We start from the raw sequence: 12,430 nt of genomic DNA, 5'->3' as shown, positions 1-12,430 counted from the left end.
TTGATGACCTAACAGTGGTATCATGAGTCGTTGGTTTGAGTGAAGGACTGACTCACTTGTATAGAAAGTCCTCCTCACATGGTGGTGGGTACGGGGCATGTCCCGTTTGAAAGAGTGTCAACGGCGTGAGTTGAAAATGTTGAGAAAACAAAGTGTAGGAAACTTCCACATTGATTATAAAAGTGAAGACTTGAATATTTAGTGAGAGAACCCACACACCTTTCACCTTAAAGTTTTGGATGAATATGTGGTGTGTCTCTCATCAGGTGTGTTGTTCATAAAGAAAGACCCCAATGAAAAATGTTCACTCTCGTTGACCCAAAAATTGATGACCTAAATGTCATAATAGCTCGAACTCGATCTAGCTCAAAAATGAACCAAAACCTTTAAATTTTAGGGAATTTCTTAACGGACCTTTAAATTAATAGCACACCTCGTAAAAATACAATAATATTCCATGTTCCGAAGATGCATCTCTGGTAGTACCAAAACTCAATACATTTCTGAATCAGGCCCTAACTCAATGAAAAATATTACAAAAATGTATCTCCAGACGCACCAAAACTCAATACATTTCTGAATCAGACCCTAACTTAATGGAAAAATATTACAAAGATACATCTTCATATACATTACAGAGATGCATCTTCAGATGCTATTTGTTCAAAAATGCGCCAAAATCCTTTCTCATTCCTCACTTCTAAAAATACAACTCTAAACATCTTCATTTTCTCAAACTCTCTCAAACCACGTTCAATTAACTTCAAAACTTCTTCCACCAACATCATGTCCAATCAACCAAATTCAAGCAACTATTTGTAAGTTATTGATTTTTGTAAACTTTATTGAGTTTTTACTTAAATTTGTAGAAGTTGATTATTAGGTTATGAAACAGATATATTATACATGTTTGATAGCTTATACTTAATGAGAAACGAGTTTGATAGGTAATTTTATGATCAATGCATTACTTTTGATGATTTGGGGGTCTGCATTATGCCATTTACGATTGTGACAGTTGCAGAATATTCCGGAGATCAATCTCTGAAATTTTGCAACGTTTGGAAACTCAAAAACCAAAGATGCATCTCTGTAGTCTATCATCTACATTTTTTTTCCTTTTTTGGATCGAACTCATTGTGTAACACTTGTGATGTGGTTTACTTACATGAATCATAGTTGATAGACACGACCGATTGAGACACGACATGAGTGCACAACAAGCATATGTTCAGAGGGAAAAGAATCAACCATCAAGGCTCTTGTTACCTCTAGTTCGGTTGATATGGAGGTGTCAATTTTTGGACTCATTTATCTATGTCTTCTTATTCCTCTTCTTATAGAAGATCGATGTCTCTTCCTCATGCATCTCTGACTCCATATTCCCGTAGACAACAAAGTTCACCTATTTACACACCCGAGGCAACAGGGGCACCCGAGTCAGCGGAGGCACCTCAACACTAGAGGCACCTGATGCACCCTAAATCCTAGGAGACAACATAGGCACCTGGGTCAACCTATAAAACCCGGTCAAACCCACCCAAAAATTAAAAAATGGGTTGGATCGAATAATTTGGTGGATATGGGTTTAAAAACTAAAAAAATCGGGTTACGAGTAAAACCGGACCCAAACCCAAAAAATCCATTGACCCATTAATCAAACATTTATTATTACAATTTTATTGATTTTGATGAATATTAACATAGTTGTTGCAATTTTAGCCTTAACATTGACTATTTTAGTGAACTATGACTTTGACTAATTTTGAATGTTTCACTCTTTGGTTATTTTGACGGTAATATAATTTTATGTCATGTAACTTTAGTTTGTTGCTAGAATTTTACGATAATTTTTATTAGTTGATGTTGTCACTTATTATTTTATGATGCTTTAGTAAAAATAAGTTTTCTATTTTTTTTAAGAAGATAAAAATGTTGAGTAATTTTTATGAAGAAAATATGTTGATTCAACATTTAGTCATTTAATATTAATAAAATAGAAAAATTATTTGGGCAATCCACTATTCAACCCAACCCGAAAATTAGTGGATTTGGCCAAACCTTCCCGTTGGTGTAACGAGTGAATATTTTACCTTGCCCAAATTGGAGTTTTCTATATGGATTGGGTACTGGATTTGACAAAACTCAACCCAAATTGTCCACGTACACCCCTACCAGGAGGTACTTCAGGGGTTTGAAGAAGGCCCGTCAAACTTATCCTTACTGCATCTTTACCCAGACCATATTGTTAGACATACCTGGGACGAAGAGGTAAAATTTAACTGGATTCATTCTTTTGAACCTATGTTTGTGGTAATGTTAAATTATGTTTGTTGGATTCATTATTATTAAATTATGTCTGCATGACCGTGATTCGCTACAAATCATCAACCTTGGACGAAAGATTACTAGCCTACATCAGCCTAATGAGCAGTGATTTCAGGAAGTTTTGCAGTTATCTGAGATGCGAGACTCGTGCAAGACCGGTTATATTACGGTTAACCATGATATACTTAATGCGTTTTTAGAGAGATGACATACGGAGACGTCATCATTTCATCTAGCACATGCTGAGATGTCTATCACACTAGACGATGTCTCGTGTCTCGTGTTTCCAATCCTAAAATGAAAATTCAGTTTATCCAACTTTGCAACAAAAACTAAATTTCTAGCACATCCAAGGACATAAAGACAACTTTTCTAATATATATGATATCCAATATCCAAGATCAATTGATACATCCCATATAAAGAAAATTTTCAAAATCAATTTTATGCATGGCACATATCAATGATAGTTTCTAATTTAAGTTACCATTCTTATCAAATAATCACTACCGAAAATCATAATATCAATAAACAACACCGAAAAATCATAATATCAGTGACAATGCTCTGATACCAACTGTAGGCAAAATTTTGTTTTGGATCTTAATATCATGAATTTTACGGTGCTTTAATTTCTATAAAAAACAATAAAAGTGTAACCGGATCCATAATGTCGATTCTTTACTGGGTTATCAATTGTCCTCTTCTCACTTTCTTCTTCCTTATGTATATCTTTGATGATGAAGATACTTTTGTGTATTTGTGAGAAATGAGAAGGAATAATAAAAGTTTATGTTGTTTTTCTAAAGATGCCCTTTTATAGCACTTTATTTCAACAATCACATTTTATCCAAGAGTCATGTCTCAAAAGTCATGAAGAGAGAGATGAGGGATTTAAACTTTATTTTGAATTTCAAAATAAAAAGCCTATTGACTTAATTATTCATTAACCTAAATAATCATCATGTTAAGGTGTCTTTTATTTAAAACCAAACTTTTAATTACATGAGTGATATTTAATGGATAATAAAATAATGGCTAAATTACCTCTAGGGTCCTTTAAGTTATTTAATTGTAACAAGTCAGTCCTTTATGTTTTTTTTGTTACATTTGGGTCATTTATGTTAATTAACGCATGCACCGTTGACCTATTTTTAATTTATTTTGTTCTATTAATTTTATTTTAACTTCTAAAATTCATATTAAATCCGTTGTTGGTCCAAAAATTATGAAAATTTTTCTAAAAATATTTTTTCTCATTTTACACTTCGTGTAATTTTATGAGAATTTTATTTTCTGTTTTACTATTTTTCTTTAATTTCTTCTTTTGCGTGCATTTTAATTAGTTAAAAAAATACTTTTATGCACTAAAAAATTCTAAACATTTTATTATATGATTCAATGATGCTCTTTGACTCATGTTACGTGACATATCAGTACCATTAATATTACTTCAGCCTTTTTTGAAAGGATTTTGAGAAAAAGATCAACGGTACAGGTGTTAGTTAACATAAAGGACCAACATGTAGCAAAAAAGGACTAACTTATTACAATTAAAATATAAAGGACTAACATGTTACAATTAAAAAACTTAAAAGACCCAGGAGGTAATTTAGCTTAAAATAATCTAACACAAGGTTCATGGATAGCTTTGGAACATGACAGACCCTTTTTAAAGTTACAGAATAATTTAAATGAAAAACATAGCATGTATTTTTTTCTATTTTCAACATAAAGAAAGATATTAATTAAAACAAATAAAACTAAAAACAACTTAAATCCAACGAAATTCAAGTATATTTCTATTTTTGAAAAGAAAAAAAAGAGAAAAATCATTTCACTCTTAATGTTTTAATAAAATTTGGTATCCGATCTGACGAGCAAGTAATTTAATAGAACCAATTACACCGTCTATTTGTAGGGAACCAATTTAAAACCAAAATAAAGTTTTGTATAAACTTGATACAATATAGAAATTACAAAGAAATTATTAAGCCTGAGAGATCTTGAGAATAACACTCTTAAGACTCAAGACTCACCGACATATTAACCTCTCGTAGATTTATTTCACTTTCAAATTGACAACTCTTCTGTTACAATTTTTAAATTAAAAAAAAAAAATTCTAAATCAACACACCTAATAAGTTGGTCAGACATAGCAAGTGATTACAGTCAACAACCACAATTTCTCTAACATCCAATGTTTTTTTCTTTTATTTTCCCTCTCATAGTTTGTATCAAGAATCAAATATTGTATTAACATTCTTTCATCTATACAATCACAAGAAGAATTCATATAAATGAATATCATCAAAGAATATAACTATTGAGTATTGAATACATTATCTCTTTCCAAAGAAGATTGATTCATAGGGTGAAGTTCAACTGTAGATGACACTGCATGATCTTCCATCATGATAATTGCTTGTTCACCAATTTGAGAAACTTGGTTTGATTGGAACAATGGAGGTGATTCCGCCTTATCATCATTCTTATCAATCTTGCTACTGCTACCCATCTTCTCCAATTGAATCCAGATTAAACCAAAAACAAAAATTAGCATGTTAAAGTTTTTGATGAAATCTAATAGTTGTATGTATCTAATGGAGAATGGAGAATAGAGAATGCATGTTCATAGATTATTCAAACCTGAGTCACAAGAGTGTAAAGAGGCAAGGTGCTGTAACTGCAAAGTACTTGAACAATTACACTGCATAACATGAAAACTAAGCAGTAAGATAAGAACTGAAAAAACATCATATATGATTCTTAGAAGCGATATAAGTTATTTGTTACCCCATTATAATTCTTGGGATGATGTACGCGATTTTCCCCATAATGCACGAATCAAATCCATATGTTGACTGCATATAAGCGATAAAACTTGATGTTAGAGATTGACGAAAAGATTCACAAAGTTGAAGGTAAAACGCTGTTCAATGCACTCACCCAAATCCAAAAGAAAAATGCGATCTCGTAAGCGTTTTGAAACAAAGTGAAGTGAAGTAAGTCGAGGACAATGGCCGGGTGGCCGAACCAAAAATATTCGTCCGATGGCTTCACTCGTTCATCTGGATATGCCTGTGCTACCGACTCCTGGCCTAAACGAGTGATTATGTGCTCTAACTTAGCCCCCACAAGAAGTAGTATCTGTTACGTCGTCAAGCTGAATATAAGTCTCACTAATATTCCATTCTTAACATAGTAATGTTAACAAAATGACTCATTTGGAAAGAATCTAAGCACTTACTATCAATGGTAAAAAAGCCAGCCAAAAATAAGTGTGCCACCCTGCAGAGGAAACACTTATCAGTAGGTATATTTTAAAACGTATTGTTAAAGAGAGTTCTTGATTTACCGTCGAGATTCAGCAGCAAAAACAGCACGACAAAGACCCAAAGATACCAGCTATATATGGTAGGTACAACAATAAAGATTGGTTGGTTAGTTCGTTTAAATAGACTATTCTAAAACTAATAGACCCGATCAATGATCAATGAACCAAAAATGTAGATTAACATGTTTGAGACTTAGAGCCCTTACCTTATGCCAACAACTTTTCTGAAGTCAACTTCAAGTGTCCGCATCATGTAATCATAAAAATTAAAATCGGGATCGTTTGGATGGTGTTCCTGGAAAAAAGGGTACAATACAAAAAATATATCTTTATCTCAATCTACATAGGATCAAGTTAGCTATTTTTCGAGAGATTAACAGTATATAACTTGACAATTGTAACCTTGATAAATCCATGCCGCAGTGCAAGGTAGTCATATTTTGTAACTGAGGAAAAAAATTGTTTGAAAAATGATCTCTGCCAACACAAACCCAATCAACAAAATTTCAAATTATAGGTAAAAGTCATAATAAGAATAAATAAGGTTTTGAACAAAACTACATCGGGAATTCTAGGACTTACAAGCCAGCCAACTACAGCTGCTTTTCTCCAATGCCCCTGAGCATGTTTATTTAAGAACTCGTCTAGCTCTTTTCTAAGAGTTTCACCTGCAGGTGATAAAAAAAGTAGAACTTCAGAAAATCTAAAAAAGCTAACTTGTTTGTTTTCTTACATATTCATCATCTGGAATTTAAGATTCAAATTATGAAATTATCACTTGAGTCTATCGTATTCTTCTTAGCATGATCCTCCCAGCTTTTCCACTGACGAATCTATTTCAGATAAAATAGAAACATAAGTATGCTACAATCATTGAATGGACTAATTTTTTTTACTAGCAAACACTATATCATATTGCCGACTTATTACCCTTGCACCTCCGAGAACCACTGTTGTGACACAGAATACTACATGTACAACAGCCAATACAAAGATGAAAATATGAAGATGATGCAATCCTTCCAGCGATAACAATGGTACCTTCCCCTGCATGAGGTGAAAAAAAGGAGGAATATAAATCTCACTACATGCTTTCAATTTATGTAAATTCAGTTGCAACGTCTAACGAATAAGACTAAAATTTATCGATAATTACCTCTAGTCTACAATGCTGTGAACCGGTATCTGTAGATAAAAGCCTTCTTCTGTTGATTATAGTATCATAGTATATCAGATCATGTTCTGAACCTTGTGAAGATCCTTGAGACCTCTTGCATGGAAGCATTTTGGTTGCATACTTAGGTGGGATGCAAATGTGGCTTATTAGACCTTGAAAGACGGTTAAGAGAAGGGAAATGAACCCTAAGAGCATCAACTCTGGTAAAAATATACACATAAGTTAGTGTAAAGAATCATGTTGAAGTATATTGTGTTTACCATTACTTTCTTTACTCAGAAGACTCAAATCCTTTTTTTGGAGCAATACTAATTGATTGCCGATTCAAGTTCGTACATGAAAATCTTTGCATGTCAAAATGTCAATGTTGAAGAATTATATGATACTTCAACACATTATAGTATAAATCATGTTACTGGAGAATTATATGATACGTCAACACATCATAGTTTAAACATGTTACTGGAAAAATTGATTAATTTCAAGCTTATATAAGAAACAACCTTCTTCCAATTTTTTTAAGGCTCTAGATAATGCTTTCTGATTTTTCCTCTTTAAGTACTGTAAAATTCAATCAAATAAAAAGCTCATCACAAACAAGAAAAATCATAAGTATATCAAAGCAATTACTATACGGATTGAAACCATAATGCTAAAGAATAGATTTGGAACATGAAGATCGCAGAAATATGAAAGTATGTGCTGATTTACCTTTCCAAGGCGGTGAAGAGCACGCTCAACGCACAGAGAGATGAAAACAATGACGGAGCAAACGACTGCAACAATCCATGTTGGTGTATATTCAAGAGACTGGTTCAGTTCTTCTTCTGCCATGTTTCTTTTATGTGTCGAAGACAATTCTCTTTTTTTATTTTTCTGTTCAATATATACATGTTGGACAGAAAGTGACAGTTGTTAAGGAAACTATATTCTGCACACTATTGATTCCAGCAAGCAAAGAATGTTTTCCTAGACATCAAGGCATACACAGCTAAATGGAGTTGGCATAAAAAGTAGAACCGGATTCTAAAGTTCGAATCACGGTTATATTATGACAAAAAAACATAACTTGTTTCACACCCATGATAGGAACATTTGCTTTTTATAATTTTTTCCTTCTTTTCTGAGATAAAGATCTTGTATAAAAGAAGATAAAACAGGCTATGAGGGAGTGGTGTGTTCTTGCTTATGTGCCAAGTTTAGTTTGTTTTTGACATGCCACATGCCAAATAAGAGGATGTTTCTTAGCAGTTACAACTATGTTTGTGCTTGCATGCATAAAAAAATAGCTACTACTCTGGTCACTTTTATAAACAAATATGAATAATTAATGTATCTGATCTATATCTAAACCAAAACCAGAGATACATAAGTTATTCAGTGAAACTGAAAATGGAACCTTTATTCAATGAAACTGAAAAAGGAATCTTTGTTTATAATAGTGATTTAGTGTGTATATTACAAAAATAAAATGAAAGAGAAACAAGGCTTCACAAGAGAAAGGTTTTATATGAAATAGAGGTATAGATTGAAAGAAGTCAAGAGTAAAAAAGTAACCACATTAGATGAAACTGTCAAACAATTACAAGCTGTTCAGTTTTTATGTTTAAAGAATACAAGATTTGGTTTTGATACAAATATACTATGTATATCACAAAAAGAAAAGAAAAATACAAAGAGACACTCTCAAGTACCACTTTATCAAAGTCTTAATTCTACTCTCGAGTCACCATTAGCCACACAACCAACTAGATTCACTAGGCCAAGTATGTTTGCCTTGTCTTCAAAATTTTCCTTGAAACTTTTAGTCGAGATATAAAACAACTCAAGTTACTAATGCACTCGAGTCGTTTGTGGTACTTGTTGTAGAGAAAAGATAACGACGTGACGTGACATGACACCTTATGGTTTCCATGGTGCTGGAGGTGGTGGTGGTGTTGGAAACATTGGTGGAACAGCAGAGAAAAGAGTATTTTTGTCAATCGGTATGCTTTTGTCACCTGATAGTGCGACTAATGCTGCTACTAAACCAGCATTTCCAGCAAGTGTTGGCTCTGTGTAATTGTAGTTTGATCGAACATCATGGAAACCGTCGTGCCTGTCAGGACCAGCAACCATGGCACCAACAAGTATATTTGGATTTGGCTTTGATGTGTCCCTCCATTTCCATCCACCTTTGCAGTTATATTTAACCTTGTTCTTTGGTATAGATGCACCTCTATGGTGAACATGTTTTGGATAATGATTACCAAAACCTACAATATAGCTCATTTTCCGTGGATTCTTCCCAAGGATGTAATCAATCTACAAAAATATAACACAGAAGCAAAAAAGAAAAATTAGCAAAAACATCATAGTTATGTATAAAAGCTTATTTCTTATTCATACAAGATATAAGTTATTTTCATCGATTATCCCAACGGGCATGTGGAAATGATCATGGCATAAGCTGTTTTCATAATCTCTCACAAACGATCTCACAAGAGCTCAACTATCAGACTTTGATTCAAGAAGAGATAGCTCTCAAATACAACTCGCTTAAAGGAGCAGCATAAGACATACCTGTGTCCTAGCAAACTCGCGGAGTTTTTCGGTTGAATAGAAATTAGGTCCACAATACCACCCAGGTGTATCGGCAGCATCAAGGTAATCACTGTATAGGGTAGCCAAAAAGGCTGCATTGACAACATATTGGAGGGGCTGAGGCCTACCATGATTTAATTGAATCAAGCCTCCTGTGTGCGTAAAAAAAACCCAACATTTGCATCAGAACCGAAATTGGAAAATCATGAACTCTGGTGTCGAGTTAAAAGCTTAGAAGTAAGAATTGGTTACCTTTGGTTCTGTTAAAGCTTGTGAACACAGGTAGGTAGGAGCACATGATTATACTGGTCTGATTGTGGAAGGTCCTTAGAATTTCTTCGTATGGATACCCAGGACTCAAGAACAACCTCAAACGACTAAGAAGAACCTGAATACAAAATGTCAAGATCGAATTAGTCAAGTTTGTCAAAATCAAATTACATGTGCATGCCTTAACGAAGCATCTCAACAAAATTACCTGTGCACCAGCAAGCTTGTTATCCCAGCTCAGTACTCCGTAATCAGGGCCTCCCCAGAAAGCACCGGCATGTTTAGCAATACCGGGATTAGTAGCAAGCCTAAGGTACGTGTTATTTCCGGTGGCAAAGTACATCCACGCGCCTCCCCAAACAAACTCATCAAAATAGCCGGTAGAATTGTAGAATATCGAAGCCTCGGCACTACCTGCACTGTATCTGCCTCTCTGATCCCTGGAAAACTTAAAAAGTGTACCGGCACCATGAACAAGTTTCTTGGAATAGGCTTTGTTGTCTTTGAAAACAATAGATGCAGCCGCCAAGGCAGCAGCCATCTCTGCAGCAAGCTCCGAACAACTGTGACATTCGGTGACTGGCCTGTCGTAATCAATGTCTTCTGGACGCATCCAGCAGTAGTGATCATTGGGTGTCGTACTTCCATCTGAGGTATCTCCACTCCCAACCTGTCGAAGAACACCAAACACATGAGACCCACGGTCACAAAGAATTCCAGTAATCAACAAGGTAAATTGACTAAACCATCTCTTGATATGCCATACCACAAAACGATCAATCAAAATAGACACAATAAACATAAAATAGAGAATCAGATCCATATTAAAAATCAAGAATTGAAAGCAAGATGGTTGGTTACCTGAGCAGCAATAGTGGTAATGGTATCAGCAGTATTATTGAATGTCTTGAGAAAATAATCAGTACCCCATTTAATGATTTCCTTGACATGATCAAGCTCCCCGGTAGCTTCATATTTACCACTATACTCAATAACACTCCAACTCAACATAGTGATGGAAAAAGCAGCCGGAAAATTGAACTTGATGGCATCTCCAGCATCATAGTATCCACCAACCAGATCCTTGATCGCGGCAGAAACACCATCACCCTTTCCATCTTGCATACACGAAGTTCCCCTCCAAGAAACATTGTTATGCTTTGGAAGTTTCCCAGCTGCACAAAACCGCAAACACAAATCAATTTAAGATAACAAAAAAAGACAATTTTTCATCAAAAAATCAAAATTCACACTATTTGTCCATACTTGTCAATCAAAATATAATGAATCACAACACAAATCAAGTGAAACAACATAAGAACCCATTTTCCATCAGAAATCAAATTTTACACAATCAGTCATATATGAAATTGAGATAACATAAACAAGTTAAGTTTTTTTTTTAAAAGCATCAAAAGATCAAACTTTACACTATTAGTCCTTATATAACACAAAATAAAAATGAATCACAGATCAAATCAAGTAAACTTACTACCATAGAAAACCCATCTTCATCAAGATCCATACTTTACACTATTAATCACATACCAAATTTGTTTCTATTGACAAAATTCACATAAAATTAAGCTAACATAAACAAAAAAAGAAACATTTTTCATCAAAAATTGGAACTTCAATCTCATGTTTGACACAAAAATAAAAATCAAATTTTGAACTATTAGTCAATCCCTATGAAACAAAATGAATATAGATTTAGCATGAAAACACAAAAGGACAATCAGAAAAGGATAAAAATCTAACATTTTTGTGCATTGAAGAACATGAGAGCTTTATGAAGAGCAAGAGTATAATTATCCGGAGGAGGATGTTTATGATGATGGCGAGGAACAGTCTTAACAATAAGCACAACCAAACCAGCAAGAGCAGCAGCACAGAGAATAGTCCCAACAGTCCAAACAAAGATCTTGCGGCTAACAATGATACACCCCAGATCTACATACTTCTTCTTCTTCTTCTGTTCAGTGGGACCCAACAACCAACTCTGTTGAGTTTCATCTAATGGACGAGACAACGCTGCTCTATCCAGCTCTTGAAGATTCCTGCTACGATCTTCATCTGTTGCTGAGTCTGTGGCGTTGATCTCTAATGGACCACCCCATGGATCTCTTCCGTACATACTCAAAGGCTTGAGTTAATGTATGAACTATGGAGATGGAAATGGAGATGGAAATGGAAATTCCACCGACAAAGATGATCTCAATGAAGAAGAGGAAAACACATGAATTATTGTTTGGTTTTTTTTTCTCTCTCTCTAGAAGTGGAGTGAGAAAGAAAGAGAAGTGAGAAATGTGAATCAAGTGAGATGATCTATAAAACCATTTGTGCTGGCTGGTTTTTAGCTGTCTTAGCATCTTATTCTTTTTATATAAAAAAAGAAATCTGTTTTTTTAATAATAATTTTCCTTTTTTGATGCTTATAAAAATCTTCAAATTAAGGTAATCCTTTTCAACTATATAATTATGCAAATTTAATCATTAAATAGTGTACTTAGTTATTAAAGTTGTATAATTAATTTAACTCATATTATTGATGGATGGTGTAAAGAAATTTTTAAAATGGTAAAATATTAATTAACATTGTTGTTAATAATACTATTAAATTTGATCTAAACTTATTAAGAAAGTAAAAGTTACTAAAAGCTGATTTATCTTAATATTTTTATAAAATAAATGAGATGTTAAAATATGTCACACATGTTAAACAAATTAGGTTT

The 12,430-nt window shown here is 33.7% G+C and overlaps 2 protein-coding genes across 4 annotated transcripts; both read right to left on the bottom strand.

The window, feature by feature from the left end:
• Nucleotides 1–4,513: 4,513 nt before the first annotated feature.
• On the bottom strand, nt 4,514–8,258 carry LOC131595345 (MLO-like protein 13). Of its 3 annotated transcripts, XM_058867673.1 has the most exons (14): nt 7,554–8,258; nt 7,346–7,403; nt 6,822–7,042; nt 6,596–6,712; nt 6,444–6,498; nt 6,248–6,333; nt 6,068–6,142; nt 5,872–5,960; nt 5,687–5,736; nt 5,579–5,619; nt 5,278–5,478; nt 5,125–5,192; nt 4,978–5,038; nt 4,514–4,846 (listed from the first exon to the last, which is right to left on the bottom strand). In XM_058867673.1, the coding sequence occupies exons 1-14, from the start codon at nt 7,674–7,676 to the stop codon at nt 4,652–4,654; spliced, it is 1,440 nt and encodes a 479-aa protein (XP_058723656.1). In that variant the 5' UTR covers nt 7,677–8,258; the 3' UTR covers nt 4,514–4,651. The 3 variants fall into 3 exon arrangements, with proteins under 3 accessions (XP_058723656.1, XP_058723657.1, XP_058723658.1); XM_058867674.1 differs by lacking the exons at nt 4,514–4,846; nt 4,978–5,038 and having other exon boundaries at nt 5,121–5,192; XM_058867675.1 differs by lacking the exons at nt 4,514–4,846; nt 4,978–5,038; nt 5,125–5,192 and having other exon boundaries at nt 5,306–5,494.
• Nucleotides 8,259–8,387: 129 nt separating this feature from the next.
• On the bottom strand, nt 8,388–12,047 carry LOC131595344 (endoglucanase 25-like). Its single transcript, XM_058867672.1, has 6 exons — nt 11,457–12,047; nt 10,557–10,870; nt 9,904–10,365; nt 9,678–9,813; nt 9,405–9,577; nt 8,388–9,146 (listed from the first exon to the last, which is right to left on the bottom strand). The coding sequence occupies exons 1-6, from the start codon at nt 11,830–11,832 to the stop codon at nt 8,745–8,747; spliced, it is 1,863 nt and encodes a 620-aa protein (XP_058723655.1). The 5' UTR covers nt 11,833–12,047; the 3' UTR covers nt 8,388–8,744.
• Between the last annotated feature and the right edge of the window lie 383 nt (nt 12,048–12,430).

The sequence above is a fragment of the Vicia villosa genome, linkage group LG4, assembly GCF_029867415.1.
Source record: "Vicia villosa cultivar HV-30 ecotype Madison, WI linkage group LG4, Vvil1.0, whole genome shotgun sequence".
NCBI lineage: Eukaryota > Viridiplantae > Streptophyta > Magnoliopsida > Fabales > Fabaceae > Vicia > Vicia villosa.
This window is presented reverse-complemented; position numbering and strand designations above follow the sequence as displayed.